This window comes from Triticum aestivum, chromosome 2A, assembly GCF_018294505.1.
Source record: "Triticum aestivum cultivar Chinese Spring chromosome 2A, IWGSC CS RefSeq v2.1, whole genome shotgun sequence".
Lineage (NCBI taxonomy): Eukaryota > Viridiplantae > Streptophyta > Magnoliopsida > Poales > Poaceae > Triticum > Triticum aestivum.
The window spans coordinates 676390240-676410558 of NC_057797.1; the positions used below are offsets into that span (position 1 = coordinate 676390240).

The 20319-nt window shown below is 42.0% G+C and overlaps 2 protein-coding genes across 2 annotated transcripts; one reads left to right on the forward strand and one right to left on the reverse strand.

Annotated features, from left to right (window-relative positions):
- The first annotated feature begins 546 nt into the window (after nt 1-546).
- On the forward strand, nt 547-3596 carry LOC123190146 (putative kinase-like protein TMKL1). The gene is made up of 2 exons (XM_044602741.1): nt 547-1404; nt 2800-3596. Exons 1-2 carry the CDS (start codon nt 903-905, stop codon nt 3375-3377), a joined length of 1080 nt encoding a protein of 359 aa, XP_044458676.1. The 5' UTR covers nt 547-902; the 3' UTR covers nt 3378-3596.
- An 868-nt stretch (nt 3597-4464) lies between these two features.
- Nucleotides 4465-18787, reverse strand: LOC123190147 (uncharacterized protein At3g06530). The gene is made up of 38 exons (XM_044602742.1): nt 18482-18787; nt 17874-18087; nt 17694-17789; nt 17489-17606; nt 17232-17405; nt 16872-17042; nt 16705-16760; nt 16518-16607; nt 16293-16441; nt 16077-16159; nt 15824-15952; nt 15597-15671; nt 15306-15474; nt 14627-14766; nt 14437-14541; nt 14047-14227; nt 13670-13767; nt 13429-13578; nt 13173-13326; nt 12668-12825; nt 12467-12548; nt 12210-12378; nt 11686-11761; nt 11311-11481; nt 11162-11233; nt 10983-11087; nt 9934-10023; nt 9339-9538; nt 9025-9217; nt 8762-8941; nt 8064-8159; nt 7555-7968; nt 7190-7399; nt 6428-7105; nt 5923-6326; nt 5504-5747; nt 5043-5213; nt 4465-4859 (listed from the first exon to the last, which is right to left on the reverse strand). Exons 1-38 carry the CDS (start codon nt 18636-18638, stop codon nt 4629-4631), a joined length of 6453 nt encoding a protein of 2150 aa, XP_044458677.1. The 5' UTR covers nt 18639-18787; the 3' UTR covers nt 4465-4628.
- Nucleotides 18788-20319: the final 1532 nt, after the last annotated feature.

Below are 20319 nucleotides of genomic sequence, written 5' to 3' on the forward strand. Positions count from 1 at the left end.
TAAAAGGTTCCTAGCTCAACTGACCACACATCTACAGGGTGGATTCACCATTGCCAAGGGTATAATCATCTACAGGGTGGATTCACCATTGCCAAGGGTATAATCATGGGAAATTGTTCGCACAGTGAAACCTCAACGGCTCAACGCAAATGTTTAACGTCTAAACTTGTGATCTACTCCCTTCTTAACTTAATATAAGACGTTTTTCGACGCTCTCCGAGACTTAAAAACGTCTTGTAAAAATTTAAGACAGGGGGAGTAAACACAAATTTTCTTTCTAGGAGTAACAAAAAGTTTTTTTACATGCCATCACTCATCATTTCTAGAATATTTTAAACCTGGCCTGGCCAGCCATCACATGGCCCTACTCTGGCTCAGACACAGGGCCTATAGTGCCACATGACATGAGGTAATCAAGTGTACTCGATGACGCACGCAATTATGAAGTTAGGGGCCTCACAGATTTAGGGTCCTATTGCCCACACTGTTCATGGGTACGTACTACGTCCATTGCCATCATGAACGCACTTATCATCCACATCCACGTAAAACCCAAAGTCCAAGCAAGCAAAAGAAGGGATCCATCGCTCTCCCCCAACACGAGAGGCATCCCAAGCTAGCTTCCACCCCAATATACACCCAAAGAATACCGCCATTAGCTTAGCTGACACTGTCACACACAACAAAAGGGCGCAGCCAGCTCCCCCAGCAGGCCAGAGGCGGAGAGAGATCTCCACCGCAAGGGAAAGAATCACGAAAAGGGGCAGGGAAAGGGCGGAGGAGCTGCCCAAGCACAAACCTTTCCTCCCGAGGGCACCAAACCCTACCAATCCGCCGCGTAATCCCCCGGGAATTCCTCCCCCATTGCTCCCCGGAGCCGAGCGCGCCGCCGGAGCGGAGCAATGCCGAGGAGGCTCGTCAATGCCGTCCTCTTCGCGGTCCTGGGGGTCGTGGTCGCGCTCTTCCTCTGCTACTCCGTCCGCTGCTACCGCCGCCGCCGCCGCGCGGTGCTGCCCTCGCACGGCGCCAGGGCCGACCGCCTCCAGGCGGGCGGGTCCAGCGCCTACGGCTCCGGCGTCGGGGAGGAGCTGCTCACGTTCCCCGGCGGCGAGGGGCTCACCGTCGCCGCCATCCTCGAGGCGCCCGGCGAGGTGGTCGCCAAGTCGGCGCACAGCACGCTCTACCGCGCCGGGCTCAGCGCCGGCGAGGCCGTGGCGCTGCTCCGCTTCCTCCGGCCCGTCTGCTCCGCGGCCGCCGAGGAGGCCGCGGCGGCGGCGCGGCTGCTCGGCGCCGTGCAGCACCCGAATCTCGTGCCGATCCGCGCGCTCTACGTCGGCCCGCGCGGGGAGAAGCTGCTCGTGCACCCCTTCTACGCCGCCGGCTCGCTCCGCCGCTTCTTGCAAGGTTCGCCCTTTACTCGCGTTGCTCCAGAGCGTGCAATTACTCCCACCGCTTTGCTTTCAACCCAAGTTTGGCTTGAGTAAGACTAATCATGCGAAATACTCCGTCATAATTAGCTGAAACTGTAGTAAATTTGCTGACTCATGTGCCAGCATCGTAATTAGCTCTGCTCCGTCTCTGGTTTCCCAGGAAAATAACTGAAAATCATCTCTGTTTGATTTGATCGATTATTCCGCTCATCTGATTCAGATTTAGCACGAATGCGTACTTCCAATAATGCTGCAAGGATTGAGCAACAGCCTTGCAGAGTGATTTTTGTTACTACCTTTAGCCATGTGTCTTCACTGCTACACTTTGTACTTTTGTCGTGAAGTTTACTAGACATCGGGACAGCTCAATACTCCCTCCGTTCCAAAATAGATGACTCAATTTTATACTAACTTTAGTACAAAGTTAGTATAAAGTTGGGTCATCTATTTAGGAACGGAGGGAGTAGTTGATAAAGGTGTTTGTGAACTTTTACTGGTTGGAGTTGTTGGCTTGGACACTTTGCTTTAGCATGATCTTCATGTTTCTGAAGGACATATGAATATTGGGTCACCTGTAGCAACCTCATTTGATTTTCCGTGTTGATCTGTGTTGTTCAGTTATATCAAACCAGTGTTTCTGGGGAAACATTTATTTCCAGACATATTTAACGATCTATTTTATTATTAAATGGAAATGCTTTCTTCCCTGAAAAAAAAGTGAAATGCTTTCTTCCCTAAAAAAAAGAGAGAAATGCTTTCTTATATGAAGTGTTTGCAAGACTATCTTTATGGCATTTGTGAGGTTGATTTTTCTGAGCTGTTTGTGCTCCCTGCATCTTTCAGCTCTCATTTTCAGCGGAGATGTTGAATTATATGCTCTTATTGGACATGTTTCATCTGTTGATCCATCAATTGATCACATTGAGAAAGACTTATAAAGATGATGATTATCTTTTACAGAAAACAATTTCTGTGGTTTTTGACTTATTGTTGTCAATAACTTTTGAGGTGTATTTGATCTCTGTGAGGGTTTGAAAAGGACATGTCAAAATGGTCCTCTTTGCTACTACTACATTTCTTGTACGACTGCAAGCTGGTTCCCTACCACAAGGTTCTGGTTTGAACAGTTTCAAATTTTATGACTCTATTACATCTATATCGTACTGCACTATTGAATTGAAAATGTGTCGGCCTTTAGGTTGGACTGCCAGTCCGGTCTTTACCATGAGATTTTCCCACTACTGGTGTAAACACGTCAGTAACTTTGCTAGTTACTGTCAGATCTCAGATCATGATACAGCATCTAAACAAAAAACTCCATGCATTCTCTGCACTACCTGACATTTGCCTTTTTAAATTTTACCTGCAGAGGGGATCAATGATTCACAGAGATGGGAGATAATCTGCAAGCTATCCATTGGCATCGTCAAGGGGCTGGACCACCTTCACACAAGATCGCAGAAGCCGATCATCCATGGCAACCTCAAGACAAGCAACATCATGCTCGACGCCGATTTCCAGCCCAGGGTGTCGGACTTCGGGCTCTACCTCCTGCTGAACCCCGCCGCCGCGCAGGACATGCTCGAGAACGCCGCGGTGCAAGGCTACAAGGCCCCTGAGCTGATCAAGATGAGGGAGGTGACGAGGGAGAGCGACGTCTACAGCCTGGGGGTGATCCTGCTGGAAATGCTCGCTCAGAAGGAGGCGGCGAACGACAGCCCGAATGCGCGTGACATCCACTTGCCCGCCTCGTTCAAGGATCTGGTCCTCGAGAGGAAGATCGCGGACGCGTTCGGGTCCGACCTGATCCAGCAGAGCAAGAACTCGGGGAATGAGGCGAAGCTCAACGCGTTCTTCGAGCTCGCGACGGCGTGCTGCAACCCTTCGCCGTCCTTGAGACCGGATTCCAGACGCATCCTGAAGAGGCTGGAGGAGATATCGAGGTGACCGAAACACGCCGCACTCGCGTACTAATTAGAAGGTGTTAAACTATATACCAGCAGCAGGGTAGTGTTGTTAGTATTTATAAGTGTATTACCCGCTGACTGTATTCTGCAGACCTCGCCTGAATTATACTCCCTCTGTAAACTAATATAAGAACGTTTAGGTTTAGATCGCTATGTATGGATCCTTCATCTTTTGAACCTGCGGAGGTGGTTGTTTGCACGCACTGGTCATTCACAAGGTCACTTTCCTGGCTGTTGTTTGATATGCGACTCGTTTGTTCCAAATGGGCACCGATCAACGGGGGGTGTCGCCCCTTTTGGCAGCACTAAGCGGCGACACCTTCTTGTCGACATCTCTTTACTGTTGTTGGATTGCCGGCCTCAAACGTTGGCCTTTTGGGCGGACCCAAACATGCATGCCAACCTCTGCTCTAGTGTCTGTAGGACTGGACGGCTACCTGCAATGTTTGTTGAATCTACCCTCCCATGTCCCATCAGTGCTAAAACGTCTGGCTACAAGAACAGTATGACTCACTAGGTCTGAAAACGCAGTTTTGCAATTTTGGCCCAGAAGAGAGTGGGCACTAACAGTAAAAAACCTAGAGTTGGTAAGTTTTGATTTGTTTTGACACCGGCTACAGAAATCCCTGGCTAAGAGCCAAATCTGGGTTCAGTGTTCAGTATGTGAAAGAGGCATGCCACAGAAGAGATCAGGCGGCCAACCATGTGCACTGGTCATCTTAGCATCACCATCTGATGGGAAAATGCCACCTTACGATGACAGTGTCAGAAGCTGATTCCGCGTGATCCGTATAGCTGGCTGGATAAACAACTCCGCGATCTTGACTCCGCCACAGAATAATAGCAACTGGATTTACCGGGAGCACATGAAGAAATCTACACAACTCGAGAGGCCTCCATGTGCTCATGTTCCTGGCACGTGCTTTACCACCGTGCATGTTGCACAGTCCCTAAAGTCACTCCGCAGTACAGCCAACCAATTTTGACAATGCATGACAGTTGAGCATACAGTAGGCGCGCTATGTTAACATGACGGTGTTTAAAATAACATACAGTAGCAAGGCCCGGACAGAATAACTATATGGTTCACTAGTTCACACATGTAAACAACAAAATATTTGTACTCGAAGCCATTCATCATGTGTAGTTTACATTACAACAAGCAAGATCGATGTGACTACTGCATACCACCGGGAGCTGACTTCACTGGCGCGAGGACTCTGGGGACAGATCACAGGTACTCACGGAGGCTCTCGCCGCTGAGGGTCTCCATCTCCTTGAGTATCTCCTGGGACAGCGTTTTCACAGGAAGCTCCACGTCCTCTAGCAGTTCGCCCAGGAACGGGATGGTCTCCGGGACCAGAGCCACGTACTCCTCCTTCAGCTGTTGCACCATGTACCTCACCACCTTGAGGCCCAGCATCTTAGGGCGGACATTGTCACTCCTTGTCTGCATCAGCACCTGCAGTTTAATAATGACAAAATTAAGCCAGTTAGTTAGCATGAGCAAGTCTTTGGTCTCTGTCTCTGGTTCAAATATTACTACCAGATTCGAGTTTATTATAAGAAATCACCAAATAGTTATCAATTAGTTCAGTTAGCTGCTACAATTCAAGTAGTACTCTGTGTATTGCTTGGTTCCTACCTCATGGTTAAGAGGCTTCCACAGAACATCTGATCGCGCAGTCACTGCCATTTGTCCCAAGCACGAAACAAGAATTTCATCCACTTCCTCAACTGATGGAGCGTCTGGAACTGATTCAAGAGATTCAGGCGCTTCCGCCACAAACTGAGAAACAATGGGCTTCAAAAGAGTCTGCAGATAGCCAAGATATACAAAAAATGTTACAATCAAAATGAAAAGATCATCAGGAGCAGAGAAGGTAAACGGGCGAAGAATATAAGAAACATTTCCTGGTTATGCTACAAGCAACTTAAAGGATGCCCTTTCTACCACCTGATTATGACATCCAAACAAGACATAAAGAATTTTCCTAGCACATTATAATTTTTTGTTGGCTGGCAAAAGCATACAAGATATGAAATTGATCTTGTACGAACATGTGAGACAGTAGACCCATATAAAAATAATACAAAGAAACTAACCTGGAAATTGGAGGAATCTAGGATCTTCTGATCATTGTCGTAAAGAAAGCACTTGTGCAATGATTTCAGTATCAGTGCTCTCAAGTTCCACAGCTTTTGTCCTGACAAACTATCCTTATGTTTGACTATATTGTCTCCAAGTTTAGCCTTCTTCTTTCGCTTGGAACTGATCAAGACACCATCTTCTGATAGATATTGTACCGATCCCTCAAGTAGGTACTTGAAGTAAGGTGTAAACAAGGACCTTCATAGACAAATGATATAAACAAGATAAGAAGCAAATTCATATGGGCAAATTGGACAAACTAACATCAGGCAAATCATTGACAAGGGTTTGAATTTTTCCAGCAAAAGACACAAGGTTTCAAACTCATTTATGTTGTTCAGTGATTTGACAATACACAATGGGATAGGAATACCTGTGTTGTTCAGCGAGCTTGTTGACCAACTTGTAGAAAACAATTGCACGGTCCATACTTCTCTTTGATGTGGACTGATCAACTTCAGACTCTGCCCATTCAAGAGTACGAAGGAAAAGAGGCCTAAAAGTGGACTCGGTAAGCTTCATCGTGAGAGTGATAATGGTGTGGATAATACTTTGCTCAACTAAATTTATATTCTTCAAGGAGTCCAGATTCTGACGACGGAGATCAAGAGCTTCCAAACAGTGTTCATATATTTTTGTATGGTAAGTTCCTACAGCCAGCCGATCCATTGTACCAACTACATTTGCAAGCATTTGGAATGACAATGACAGGCTTGCATCTCCACATTTGGTAGCACTGGAATACAAATTCAGTAAAGGTGGAAGAATAAGCCGAACCTACAATACAAATATTTCCATTAGACTCGGAATATAAAGCACATTAATTGTCCATCATATCACTGAGAAAACAATACATGATATGTTTAGAAGGAACATACTGGAACTGTCTCGGTCAGTAGCCCCCGAACATCTGCTGCTTTTACATCCAACTTTCCATCAATTTGAGTAGCACATTCAGGATGCAATATCACGAGATCCAGTATTTCTTCCAAATATGGACTAACAAATTCCCCAAGCTTTTGCACAATCACCTGAATAGTTGTAAGTACAGATAGCAACATACTTACAGATTGGTTTGAAAGGCTGACAACAGTTCTCGGACAACCATGCGCATATTTTCCACTAGGGCAACATGACACCAGATGTGCTCTTTGCAGCATATTTTTCATGATAAGTGGAAGCTGAGGTAATGCTTTTGATCCTAGCACGTTAATCAGAGACCCTGCGGTATTTATTAACCCGGAAGAAGTGACAGAATCACCAGAGCTGATGTGACTAATGATTGTCGCAAGGCACTTGCTATATGCAGGATTTTCAGAGGGATATTCTTTCGCTAGTGTTTCAAGTGAAGAAATAGCAGCAATTTTCACAGATGTGTCCGACTCTCTATCAATCAACTCTAGAATCTTGTAGCACAGCTCGCTGAAATAAGGGCAAGAGCTCTTGTCCACTTGGAGGGCAGTAGACAGAGAGCTGTGCTTCAGTTTTCTTGCTGTCCTTTGCTTGTTCTGGACCATGTTATTCGCCCTTGCAGTTTCACACAATATTCCAAGTGTCTGTTCACAAAGTACACAGGGGCAGTCAAGTGGGGCAAAGTTGGCTTTAAAGAACATAATCAATGAACAGAACAACAAAGATACCTTTCTTTTCACAAGACCTTCTGGATGTTCTAACAATTGAGTAATTCCTTTGAAATATGTTGAAGCATGCATCCATCCCGTAATTATTTTCAGAACAGTATTTGCATTGTTTCTGACTTCCTTTAGAATATCACCAGAAATGTCCCCTTTTTTGTCTTTGACAGACACGGTGCACAAGACAACTTCCTCCATGAGTGTTCCAAGAGAATTCTACAACAACCATGAATACGATATTTTTTAAGGCAAAACACTATCTGATATAAATGCATAAAACAACAAGAGTTCTAACTGGAGCAGCCAGAGCTAAAATAGGAATAATAACAACAGAAAAGCAACAGAGCCACAATTTCGACCAAATGAAATACCTGGATAGAATTAGCAGCTTCCTCAGCTTCAAGCTCAAATCTCAACTCTGTATCTTGCAGCTTAAGTAGAATAAACTGCAATGCCAAATGTAGCATAGGAAGTAAAACTTGTTTCTGATGCACCTTGATTTCTTGCAGTAGCTTACACAGACAAGGAAACCATAATTTATAGGAATATTGTCCCGTTATATTGACTGCCAGACCATATTCCCACTCCTGTGACATGGCACTCAAGGATAGGACACAATGACTCTTCTGGTGTTTCAAAAGAGAGTGTGAACTCCGCTCAATCAACGTATACAATAGATACATGATCACGGTACTCAAACTATTTTCTCCTAGGGTCCTCAAAAGGTACATCATGAGGGTCAGACGCCTATGTTCGGCAACATCAGTCAAAGATTTAATGAATATCTGCAGAAACATAAATATGCATAATCCATTAAATATTGTTATATTCACAGGAAAATGTATAAGCCAACAGAGAACGTCAAAGAAAAATAGAGAACCTGAAGAAGCTTTTCTATACTTGTGGTCTTTGATAGCCAACATGGCACTAGTACAGATAATAAATCCTCCATAACATGTTGCGAGTGGCTATCCTCCTTCAAAATTGAAATGCAGAAAAAGGGTTAAGTGTGTACAGGACAAGCTAAGTGAGGGACAAGGCAAAGAATATAAAACAACATTAACTTTCAGAAGCTTTTCAAAAAAATAAACAAGTATAAAGAACCTGTTTGATTCGCTTCAAAAAAATAAAAACCCTACGCTAACATTTAGGGCCTCTTTTGATTCACAAGATTCCAAACATATGATTGCAATGTGATGCCCACTTGAATCTTACAGAGTTAAATTTGCAGAAAGTTTGTTTGGTTGCGCCATAACAAAAACAATGTTTCTTTGAGGTTTGAGATAATGGAAATTTTCCTACGAAATATGTAGTGCAATGGAATTCTTGAAAGTACTTCTACACGATACAATCCTACAAACCAAATAACCCCCATGGGGAAAATTCCTTGAAGCGGAGAGGCTTACTAGTACGAATTGGTTAGCAAAAATTAAGGTGTACCCCCTCCGTCCCAAAATAAGTGTCTCAACATTAGTACAACTTTTGACGGAGGGAGTACAAACTAAAGAAATGCTTCAAGAAGGTCCATGGATAGCAAACTGCACTAGGATCAGATTGCCCCCGGAAAATTGAACAAACCTGTTTCACTGCATCCCCAATAGCAACAAACAGATCAACAATATTTTCTGAAACCAGCTGCGGGAATGCCTTTGCTAAGGATGCAATCAACGACAATCCATGATTACGAGTTCCTACATCCTCCGTGGACCTTATGAAATTGATGAGGAGGTTTACATTTCCATTGTTGAGCAGATTATCCTGCAGAAACACCAATTTTCATGAAATTCAAGTTTTTACAACATAGCAACAGTAAGAGGCTATAAATCAGTCTACTAGATTACTTGGTGGCCCGATTGTAGTGTATCGATGATATCTTTAAGTGTCAGCAGTACCAACTGCTGGGTTTCTTTTACAAAACTGGGTACATCAAGAGTTTCAGAAGAGCCTTTGTTATATTGACAAACTATCCCTGAAATCCATTGATCGGAAAGAAGCTTTGATAGAATCTGGCAAAGTGGTTGGAGTAAACATAGCCTGCATGAAAAATGACAGCATATTAGAACTGCATATCAGAACTACAGAAAATAGGATTTTTTAATTAAGAAGAGAACTATAGAACATAGATTTTTTAAAATTAAGTGTTATAGTACCAGACCTTTGATTCGCATTCTTCATAAGAAAAATAATATCCAGAAGAGAAACGAGAATAGAAGACACAGGGTGTTCTCCAAAATACTCTTCAAAATAGTTATCACGGTTAAGATTCTCTGATCTCTTTATTCTCTTGGGATTTCCTCTCTTATCACCTTGCGCTACAACCAATTCAATAAATTTCACAAAAGTGGAGGCATGAACCTGTCATGAGTTGAATTAGAAATCAGCTAAAAATGATTAAAAGCGATACAAAAAACGTACAAAACCTTACACGAATATACATGCAAACACTTGAGAGAACTGTTAACAATTATTAGCAACTCTGAAAAGAATCCATTCAGGTGTACATAGTTTGGTGGTGAAAGAAAAGGAAGCAGAAGTACAACATTTGTAAAGGCAGTTTGGTGGTGAAAGAGTGACAACTGCTGTGTTCAAGCAACCAGATTTAAAATACATTTTACACCGAATTTCAGAGCATTAGATAGATCTTTTTCGTACATTAATGGGCGTGTTTGGACCTCTGACACATTAATTTTGCTTGGCCAAAATAAGTAAATATGAATGAAATAAATAGAGTGCAGGATATGGATACAAACATTAATTCGCAGTAGAGCATCTCGTGTTGCATTTCGAATTTCCAAATTCTCAGCTCGAAACAGAGAAATAAGTAGCCCAAATACTTTATCCTGCAAAAGTGAGAATACATTCAAGTTTAGTTTATCTTAATACCACATGAAGGAATAACAATAATAGATCAGAGAGAAAGATATGGACAGAAAGGAATTGAGATCAATCACATGCCAGAACAATACAAGCATGTGAAAGATGATGGTATATACAATTTGTGAACAAAACAAATGCCAAGAAAGATCATGTGACTTAAATAAGAATGCTCTAGTACATGGTCGCAGGCAGAAAGAACTTGTTCAGGCACTGTGTGGAAGAATGGTAGTTCTTGGCAAAGTTCCTGAATTATGTCAAATTTAAAAAGGGCAGCCCCAGTGCATGTAGCTCCCGCTTGCGCAGGGTCTGGGGAAGGGTCCGACCACTTTGGGTCTATGTCAAATTTAAACTAAATACAAAAATTTTATCAAGAAATACACCCCCCCCCCCCCCCTTCCAAACAGACCCCTAGTGTACTTGTTTACACAAGAAAATAACATAGTTCAATGTAGAGAGCTTGAATCCAACACTTGGCAAACCATCTGCTGTCTCATTCAGGAGACATGATTATTGACTGTTGCATCAGCACACCATGATTATTGTGGAGAACTTCTATTTTAAGTTAATGTAGGAGCACAAGAAACCAATCTGGTTCACATCAATGATTACACAGATTGGAAGACAATGAATTACTGCTAAAATACCATCTTTTTTTGCAGAACTACCATGTACATGATGCCTATGTTGGTGTGCTCAATAAATGAAATTCCCAAAATTCCAGTACATGCTCACATGGGTTGGGTAACTGTATAATACCACCAACTAGGCCCAAGTCCTCATGGACTCTAATTTGGGTTCTGTTTATTATGCGAATGGAAACTAGCCCATTCAATGTTGTCCCTATATTTCAACTTAAATGTGCGAATAACTCAAGTTCCACCAAGCGAACAATGGCATACAAAATTATATGGCAAACATAAACCTTAGTATCGTTCTTCAAATTTTCAAAGAATACTGGTTGAAGATTTTGCAGGGCAGTTAGACATGGCATCACGGCAACAGGATCTTCGTGAGACAAACCATCAACCTGAAGTTGCATAATGTCAAAGTTAATCTCAGCAGATATATTTGTAATTTTCACTTGATTGAAAGTTTGTTCACCTTTAAAGCTTTCAATAGAGCGTCAAATGTGTCAAAACCAAAATTTGTTTGATCTGCCACTTCGAACAAAACCTACAGAATGATAGTAATTAACACACTCACAACAAATATAAACCAAGGCAGTCCTGCTGGATGGATGTATTTATTACCTCCAAGAGCAAGCACAATATTTGTGTTTCATGAGTAGTCAGGATCTGCTTAGAATCATGCCCACTTTGATGCTGACTACGACGGTCCAGAAGATACAAGAACAAAGACTTAACCTCTTCTGCCTTAAATAAGATGCTTCCTACTCCTTTCAGGGCTGACAGAACCATCAGCTGCAATAATAATTTTATAATGTCAACCGGACATCCAAACCGAACAGAGAGGATTGTTCATATTTACTAGTTTTCAGTTTTTCTGTGGTATTGAGTGACAAGGATGATGTGAGTGAATATTATGGTGTATGGGGTTTGATACTCTGTTGACATGTATGCCATATAAAGCTGGATCGATTTACCAACACTGCAGAAGAAACTAACCTTTCCATAAGGAGAGAGCTTCAAAGAAGAGTGCAAGATGAAATTAAGGATAGCATCTTTGGTCGGTTGATCAATTCTGAAAAAAGAGACACGTGAGCTTACACATTCCTATTAAAATAGACACGCGTGTGTTTCCATTAAATGCAATTAATTCTTGACAATAAACCTATGGGATGCTGTTAACAAAAAATAAATTCAAATCTTCAGAAAATCCTCGCACATCCACAGAATGGTACTGTTTCCGGTTGCTCCACTTTCTCTCTTGTTACCACACTTACAGTACACACATCTGATTTGTCAAATCACATGCTTATGACCTGCTCACTTCACCGTTTAAACAATCCCCCTGGTAATTCAAGCGAGGATACTATCTCGAGGTTGGTTTAAGAATATATACCCATGCCAAAGTTGATTACAGAAGAACATATGACCAATGCATATTTTTTAGAGATAATAGGAATTTCATGTGATGAGACAATGTACATTTAATAACATGTGAGATGTTCCACGAGAGATCAAAATACCTTTCATGAAGATTTTCAGGAACCATCAGATCTTGACTTGGGCTAAGCATTGATGAAATATAAGCAGGTAAAAATCTCGCATCTGAGGATATCATGGCCTTTTGGTTGGCCAATGACTCGAGGAAAACACCAAAGGCTGGAGATGACATGGGGAATTTGCCGTTGTTTCCTGTAGATTGTAATTAGTGACCAAAAAGATCAGCATCAAATTTCCTCAAGTGGGAATTAAGAATGAAGAAAATATACGGCCAGCATACCATTTTTGGACACCGAAGTGCCCAAGCGCTGCCACACCAATGACAGGCCCTCGATAAATTTCATAGCAGAGGACCTTACATCCTACAATATGAGTAACGAACTTGCTCAATACAATAACCAAGAGAACTCTAGTCAGCACAAAAAGGAACTAGCTCACAGATTGTGCTGCGATAGAAAAAACGTAACAGAGCACTGTGTACCTTATTTTCGTGGGAAAGAGGGACAATAAGAGAAGGGAACAAAAGTAGAAGCTGCATACACAAGCTCTCATCCATACTACTACTTTCAGATAAAGCACACGTTGAACAAATTGACGCAAGCACAAGAAGACTCTCTGCTTGAACTCCAGCAGACAAACCTACACCAAAATTTAAACAATATCATAAACAGTGCACAGAAAGAGAAATGAGTGTGCAATCAAACAACAATCAAACTAGTAAGAAGAGAAATGAGTGTGCAATCAAACAACAATCTAACTAGTAAGTAACCAACTAACCATTAAAGAAAAACAGGAACATGAATAAACCAATTGAAGTGAGCTAATTATGAAATGTCAAAGAAACTAGGCACTAAAATACAAGTTTAATAAAAGCAAATATTAGGCAACAGAAAATATCAGAAGAAAATGTTGTCTAAACTTTATATCATATGTTTAGCTCTTGTACAGTAACAGGATAACCTAAAAATAGAAATTAGTGTAGCAACCTTCATCCATAAGGTACTTTGAGATAAATTGAACAGGTGCTCCTGTGCAGTTAGCAACCAGATACTGTAGGTGCTTCTGAAAGATATTGCTGTCAGGTGATGTGATGAAAAACATAAACAAATCATCAAGTGCAGTATTTTCACCAGCACCAATCTGCATACACCACAAAGTGAGGACACAATATGAGATACTCTCAGAAGTCACAACAAGGAAGACAGATACAGATTTATTCATTTTTGGTAAGCAGTAACACACCATAGAATTCTGCTTAACATAGGAAGACTGGACCCTTAGCAGACCCCAAAATATGCAGACAAGAATTCTAGCATTCAATGCATCTGTGCCATTATTGAAAATATGCTTCACTAGTTCCGTAATGCACTTCTCAAGGTTGTCAATGCTGATCTGCGTGATGTAAAACAAAAGGTATGGCATGTAAATATTGGGTAAATCATCCACAAATGGAATAAACAATAGTAGAGTAAAGCAGCAACACCTCATCACCAATACAATCGCCTTTTGGCTGTATGTGAGACCATTCATTCTTCAGAGCTGGCAAACAAACTTGGCAGAGATTCACCTGCTTATCCAAAACTGAAGAGGGCGGGAAGAAAATAAGTAATTTGTGTGCGCACGTGTGTGTGACAGAAGATTCAGACATAAAATTTAATTTCAGAAAGAAGTCAAACTGCATCCAACTATCACTTCGAAAGAATGCTAATAACTAGCTTGACAAGCAAGAACAACACGAGTATATAGGGCAGTTTATTTGAATACCGCAATAATACTTGATAAATACTGACATTCTTAGCAAAACAACTATGACAAGTCCTGCCAGAAATGATAAGAGCAAAGCTGCGAAGATGGATATACCTTCAGTAGGAATAAGCAGAGATTGCAATACTATGAGTAAGAATGTAGTTCTAGAAAAGCTACTTCGGTTTCCACAGTCAGCCAACCACTCCACATGTTTATTTGGGTTTGATAGAAAAGTTTCAGCAAAAGCTTGGATGTTCTTCATGTTAATGGAGGCTATAGACTTCAAAGACACGTTCTGCAATGACATAATAAGATATATAGTTACATGAAAAATAGAAAGAATGAAGCAAGTCCCAATAGCAATATCTACAGAAAAATATGTTTGGTATTTCATACATGTTTTACATATCTAGCCATATGACTGCAAAGAGCTGAAGATGTGGAGATGGATATATAAAGAGTAAGAATCTATGATGACATATCAGGACAGGTAAGAAATCTCACCTTCACTTCAGGAGCAGTGAGCTCATAAACAAGAGGACTACTTGCATAGAAATCCCATTGTATTTTCTTAGCTAGCTCCAAGGCCTTCAAGTTTACCTTCAAGGTCTGCATCCATTTAAACATTCAAAATGAGGAATATGAGCATGAAAATAAATGGTGTGAGCAAACAATAGAAGATTAAAATGCTAACCTTTGGGTGAACAATAAGAAGACCAAATACTACTGTAGCGATGTCCTTGGCATGTTCCACGTGATGCACCTGATATTCCGTAACCATCTTCCCCAAACATGAAACAGCAACATCACAAGCCTTTGATGCTTTTGAACCACCTAGAGTACCATAGAACAAATAGTATTGTCACTTACTGACTAGTAACTCCTATGGATATAGTATCGAGCATTAGCAACAAGAGGAGGGAAACAGTAAACCCAGTTCCTTAAGGGCATGTACAATGGTGCTATCTTAGAGCTGCCACATAGGATAAATGTTGACGTGGAGGAGAGAGAAATCATAAGAAAAGGCTTGCCTTCTCTTATTTAAGAGATGATCTCTTAGCACAAGATGTCTCACCAAGTTTTTAGGAATAACTAGTTATTGAAGATAAGACAAGATATAATCCATATCTAAATTACATGCAAGGCCTAAGATAAGACTATCATATCAACCATTGTACATGCCCTAATATTCCTTGATTTTGTAAGCTGGACTGAACAAACAATGTTTACTGTATTTTTCTAAACCTAATTTTTAAACCATACTAACAACCTCATGCGTAAATGAAAGTTCTAGCAGCTCAGCTACATAACAAATTTCTGCACCAGATAATAAAACAAACTCATCAAGAGGCCAACAAATGAACATTGCCCACCTTTGTGAATGATGTCGGTGCATTTCACGAGCAAATCATTGTATGCTTTTAGAAGGCCACGAGGACTAGCGATAGCAGCTAGTCCTTCTATGGATAAGGCAGCTTGAACAACACTTAGATCATCATCATACAAACTGCGTATTATTGCATCTTGCATATTTATAAACTTCTGCGGGAAAACATAAATAACACAAGCCAGCAGATCAACACTTGAGGGAGGTAATAACTTCAAATAGAACGAGTATCATGTACTGCACCAGATACATTTGCAAAAAAGAATGCAAACATTACCTGTGGATTTGCAGTATTTTTCTTTAAAATGTCGGACTTGGCAATTTTTGAGAGAGCAGATTGACGGACCACAGCCTGCATGATGAACAAAATTTTAGTGTAGAGAAGGGAACAAACTAATTCCCAAAAGATGGTATGTAAATTATGTGGCATTCAATTCATCAAATATGACATAAACAAAGGGTTAGCAGTTCTACAAATTTGCATAAAATAAATCCATATCAGACCTTTGGGTGATCCAGACTGAACCAGATGTTAGCATCAGAAATTTCAGCCGGCATGCTCTTGCTTTCATCAAACACTAAGCTGAGCAACTTGGAAGTAGAATCCCCTTCTACTGAGTTAATTTCAGATTCCTGGCAGAAAGACATTCTAGATCAATGACTTCCAAAATTGAAATGAATAACATTCATAATGGAATAGAGCAGAACAAACAACAACTAGGAAATATATGAAACTAGATAAGCAACAAATTTATACCTCGAGAAATTTACGGATAGCATCACGTAGCTCACATGAATATTTTTTTTCAATTGCAGCGAAGATCTTCTTTGCCCATATACCTGAGGATTATAAAGATAGAACATTGGTAGGGGAAGATGATCTTTCATAATGAAGAACTACTGAGTAAAATACACACACACACACACATAATTGATCAGTTTAAAACAGAATTGCCAGAAATACAATAACTACCTGTGCGGTTTATATCTGGATTTTCGGTGACCCGTGATGCCTTGATACAGTTTCCAAGAACCTTCCGCACAATCCTTTCAACAAAGTTCTTGATAGGTAGAGTCTCCATGGTTTCCATAAGGTGCACGTGGCAGGATTCATCACTAGTACTATTCACATGCTTACAGAGTCATTGAATAAAAGTAATATACGAAAATAATCACAATTATCACATGAGCAAATTACCTGTAGTCAACCAGTGATTCAACATAAAGCCTAACAAAATTCTCAATGTTGAACTCACTTGATAATACAGAAAGGACACCAGAAAAATCCCTGTAAACAAATTGCCATCAAATAACCAATGCCTAATGCTAAGAAGAAACCAAATATATAGGCCATCTGGTAAAACGAAGCCACAAGTAAGCCTTACCTGATGTCTTTTAGAATCATCAAAGGCTTCTTACGGAATTCATGGACAGACTGTGACTGCAACATTAACAGAAAACCTTTATATCATTGATGCATCGAGTTTAATACTTAATATACAGAAGCACATTTTATGGGGTACTTGTGACAAGAAAGTTGTTGTGATCAAACCTGAACTAGACTTATAATAGCCATTACTGTAACACGAAGCCACGGTAAATCAACCGACTCCAACGCATCATGCTGTGCAGCCCTTGCAACAAAGATAATTAAGTCTTGAACAAGTTTTGGAGCCAGTGTTGCTCGTGTTGCCAGTACTCCAACAATCATCAGAGCGCCAGCCTGGTTATAAAAGAACCCATCACAATGATATAGCTTAAAGAGCATAAGGTGGATTTCAGAAAATATAAAAAATTAGTATGCAGACTTCATTTCTATTTAGCATTGTAATCATAATGAATAGCTAAACGAACATTGAGATGTCAATTTTGCATAAATGGATAACGTAGGTTACAGATCCTTCAAGCCAACCTTATAATCTCGGTCTGCCCCAATATCAGGATTAAGGGAGTCGAACACATATCCCACCACCCTCTGCACTATATTTGAATCAAGCTTGGGGATAGCTCCCAAGCACTCCACAATTACTGCAGTGCAAAAGCACACCACTGTCCTTGAATGAAGGAAACCCTTTTTTGGTGCCGCCTGGTAATGGATAAAAACATCAAGCACAAACCTTCAAAAGCAAGGGATAATCCTACAACAAAAAATAAGGCAGCCCAACTTACATAGTTGGAAAGGGTCTCCAGCAAAGAAGTATCACGGATGCACTGCTGTACTAGAACACTCCTGGGCGGGGGTGCACCCGAGGATTTCACACCATCAAGAAATGTCCACTTACTATTCCTGAACGCACAACATCAAGCAAGCACTTATTGAATTGAGAAGATAAACGGAACAAACCAAGCATAAACCAGGACCTCTGACACTCACCCTAAGTTGACCAACTGCACAATCCGAACAAACGCATGTGTATCATGGTACGGCAATGCACACAGCAGCAACTCATCCACGTTGTAGACATGCACCCTGCATGAACATTTCCGTCAGATACAAAAGAACGGGCTAGAGCTCGCGGGGAGGGATGAATTGTAGCTAAAGGTTGGTACATACAGGTATCTGCGGATAAGGTATTCGAGCGTCTTGAGGGCAGCTGGAAGCTGCAGATAGCCAGCTAGAAGGCGAAGGTAGGAGGAGATGGACTTGTTCAGCTTGTCATTTTCCTTTTGAGTTTGCTGCTCACGGTTGACCTCAAGGCTAGTCTGGCTGAATAGCGTGCTACTGTACCTCGCAAACCTCTCGTCCACACCAGTAAGATGCTCCAAACCTACATATCACAATTCGAGTCAATTACTGCAAGGGAACATAAACGTGCGCGCAAGTCCTCCACATGCAAAACTATCATAGCTTGATGTGAGAAGTTAGAAGAATTCTGAAAATTTTCAGGAGTAGCTCTGATGTACACGGTGCAGTGCAGTGTACTCCATCAGCTGACGAATCACGGATAAATTCCTAGGGGCTAGGGTGACCATGGGGCAATTATTTGGAATAACCAAGGAGCCTAACGACCAAATCGAAAATGGTTGGCAATAAGCGCTTGAACTAGCGAACACATATGCCAAGTAGTGCTGTTCAAGTGAACAGGGAGCTAAGGAAACATGATATCAAAGGAACAGTATGCTTAGATCGATAGAGGTGTTCGTCGGACGAGGGATGGGTACCGGATAGGGCGATGGGGAGGATGGCGCGGAGGTCGATGTCGGCGGCCTCCTTGGCGTCGAAGAGCACGGACGGCCGGGTGATGGGCCGGCGAGTCGACTCCGGCGCGGAGCCGAGGGCCGACTTGATGGCCTGCAGCTGCGACGCGATCGAAGCCATCGCCTGCGGTATGGGGGTGGCGTCGCGGTCGTCGCCGCCGCCGCTAAACCCTAATAAAACCCTGCGCGGAGGGAGGGGAGTGGAGAGGAGAGGCGGCGCCGAGCAGGTCGGGGAGGGAGGGATGTACGCAGCACGCAGCAAGGAAGCGGTCGGTTTTGTGGTGGTGCGCTAAGCGAGAAGGTCATGGCCTCATGGGCCGGGTCACGGAGGAAGCCCATCTCAGTGCCGTCCGCGAGGCCTGGTTAGCTGTTCCTAGACAATCAACTCAGAAAAACTTGTCTCAAAAAAAAAATCAACTCAGAAAAACAAAAAAACATCCTCTCTGACACAATTTCACCTCTACACTTATGTAATGTTCTGTATATAAGGATTTCCTCCACAGCGTGTTTGGTTCAGGGGAATTAGAGATGGGGAATGGGAGTTGAGGGGTAAGGAGATTAAAAATCCACTGTTTGATTAGAGGGAATGGGAGTTTAAGTGGGAAGGGGACTGGGAGTTGGGGAAGCCAATTCCCACCGATTTCTTCCCAGAGGGTACCCTGTTAATTCGTGAGGAGAGTTTTATCCCACGTCAATTCCCATCATATGCCAAACAAGGGAATGGGAGTAAAAATCTACTTCCCATGCCTAATCCCTTCATAAACACCCTTGTGCAAACTCCCATGCCCTTGCCCAAGTGTTTACCAAACAGGCTGCCAAGGTAGTAGCCAACCGTTTGAAGGAGATCCTGGCAGAGATTATTTCTACATAGCAGTCTGCATTTGTCCCCGATCGCCTTATTTTTAGTAATATTATTACGGCTTATGAATGTTTGCACTTTTATGAAGAGGAACAAAGCTTTAAAACATTGTCATTGTGCTCTGAAGCTGGATAGACGCGGCTCCTCTGACATATGACGCACACACTGACGTGTGGAAACCGGACCCACGCGTCAATGGCCCAACGTCAGGTGGTTGTACGTCAGGGATCTGGCTCCAAGCTGGATATGATGAAAGTGTATGTCAAAATAGAATGGCCATATCTGGATGCCGATGTTGGGTTTTTTAGAAAATGGGTGGCACTTGTCATGAGTTTGGTTAATTATGTTTCTTACTTTGTTTCTTTGAAAGGTAAACAACTTGAAGAGTTTGCTCCAACTAGGGGTAGCCTGCAGGGAGATCCAATCTCACTCTACCTTTTTTCTGTTAGCAACAGAGGGCCTTCAGTGTCACCCAGCCAGAGATCAGTCATCTCAGCTGAGTGGATTACAAGTGGCTCCCTCAGCGCCACCGGTTAACCACTTTTTTGTCTGCAAATGATAGCTTGCTATTTTTAAGGTGAATGGCACGGGAACAACAGAGGTTTCAAACCTGCTCGAATCATATTGTCAAGCTTCCGCACAGAGAATTAACAATAGTAAGTCGTCTGCTTATTTCAGTAAGGGGTGCCCAGCTAATGTCAAGAATGAGGTAAAAAGGGTGATGAATGTTCAAAATGAGAAGTACCTTGAAATGCCATCTGATATTGGGGCTTAAAAACAGGTGTGTTTAAGTGTCTCAATAATAGATTATGGGGCAAATTGGAAGGATGGATTGAGAAATTGATCTCGATAGCGGGAAAAGAAATTTTGATCAAACCTATTGTCCAGGCAGTCCCGATGTATTCCATGTCATGTTTCAAATTGTTAAGAGGCCTATGTGAAC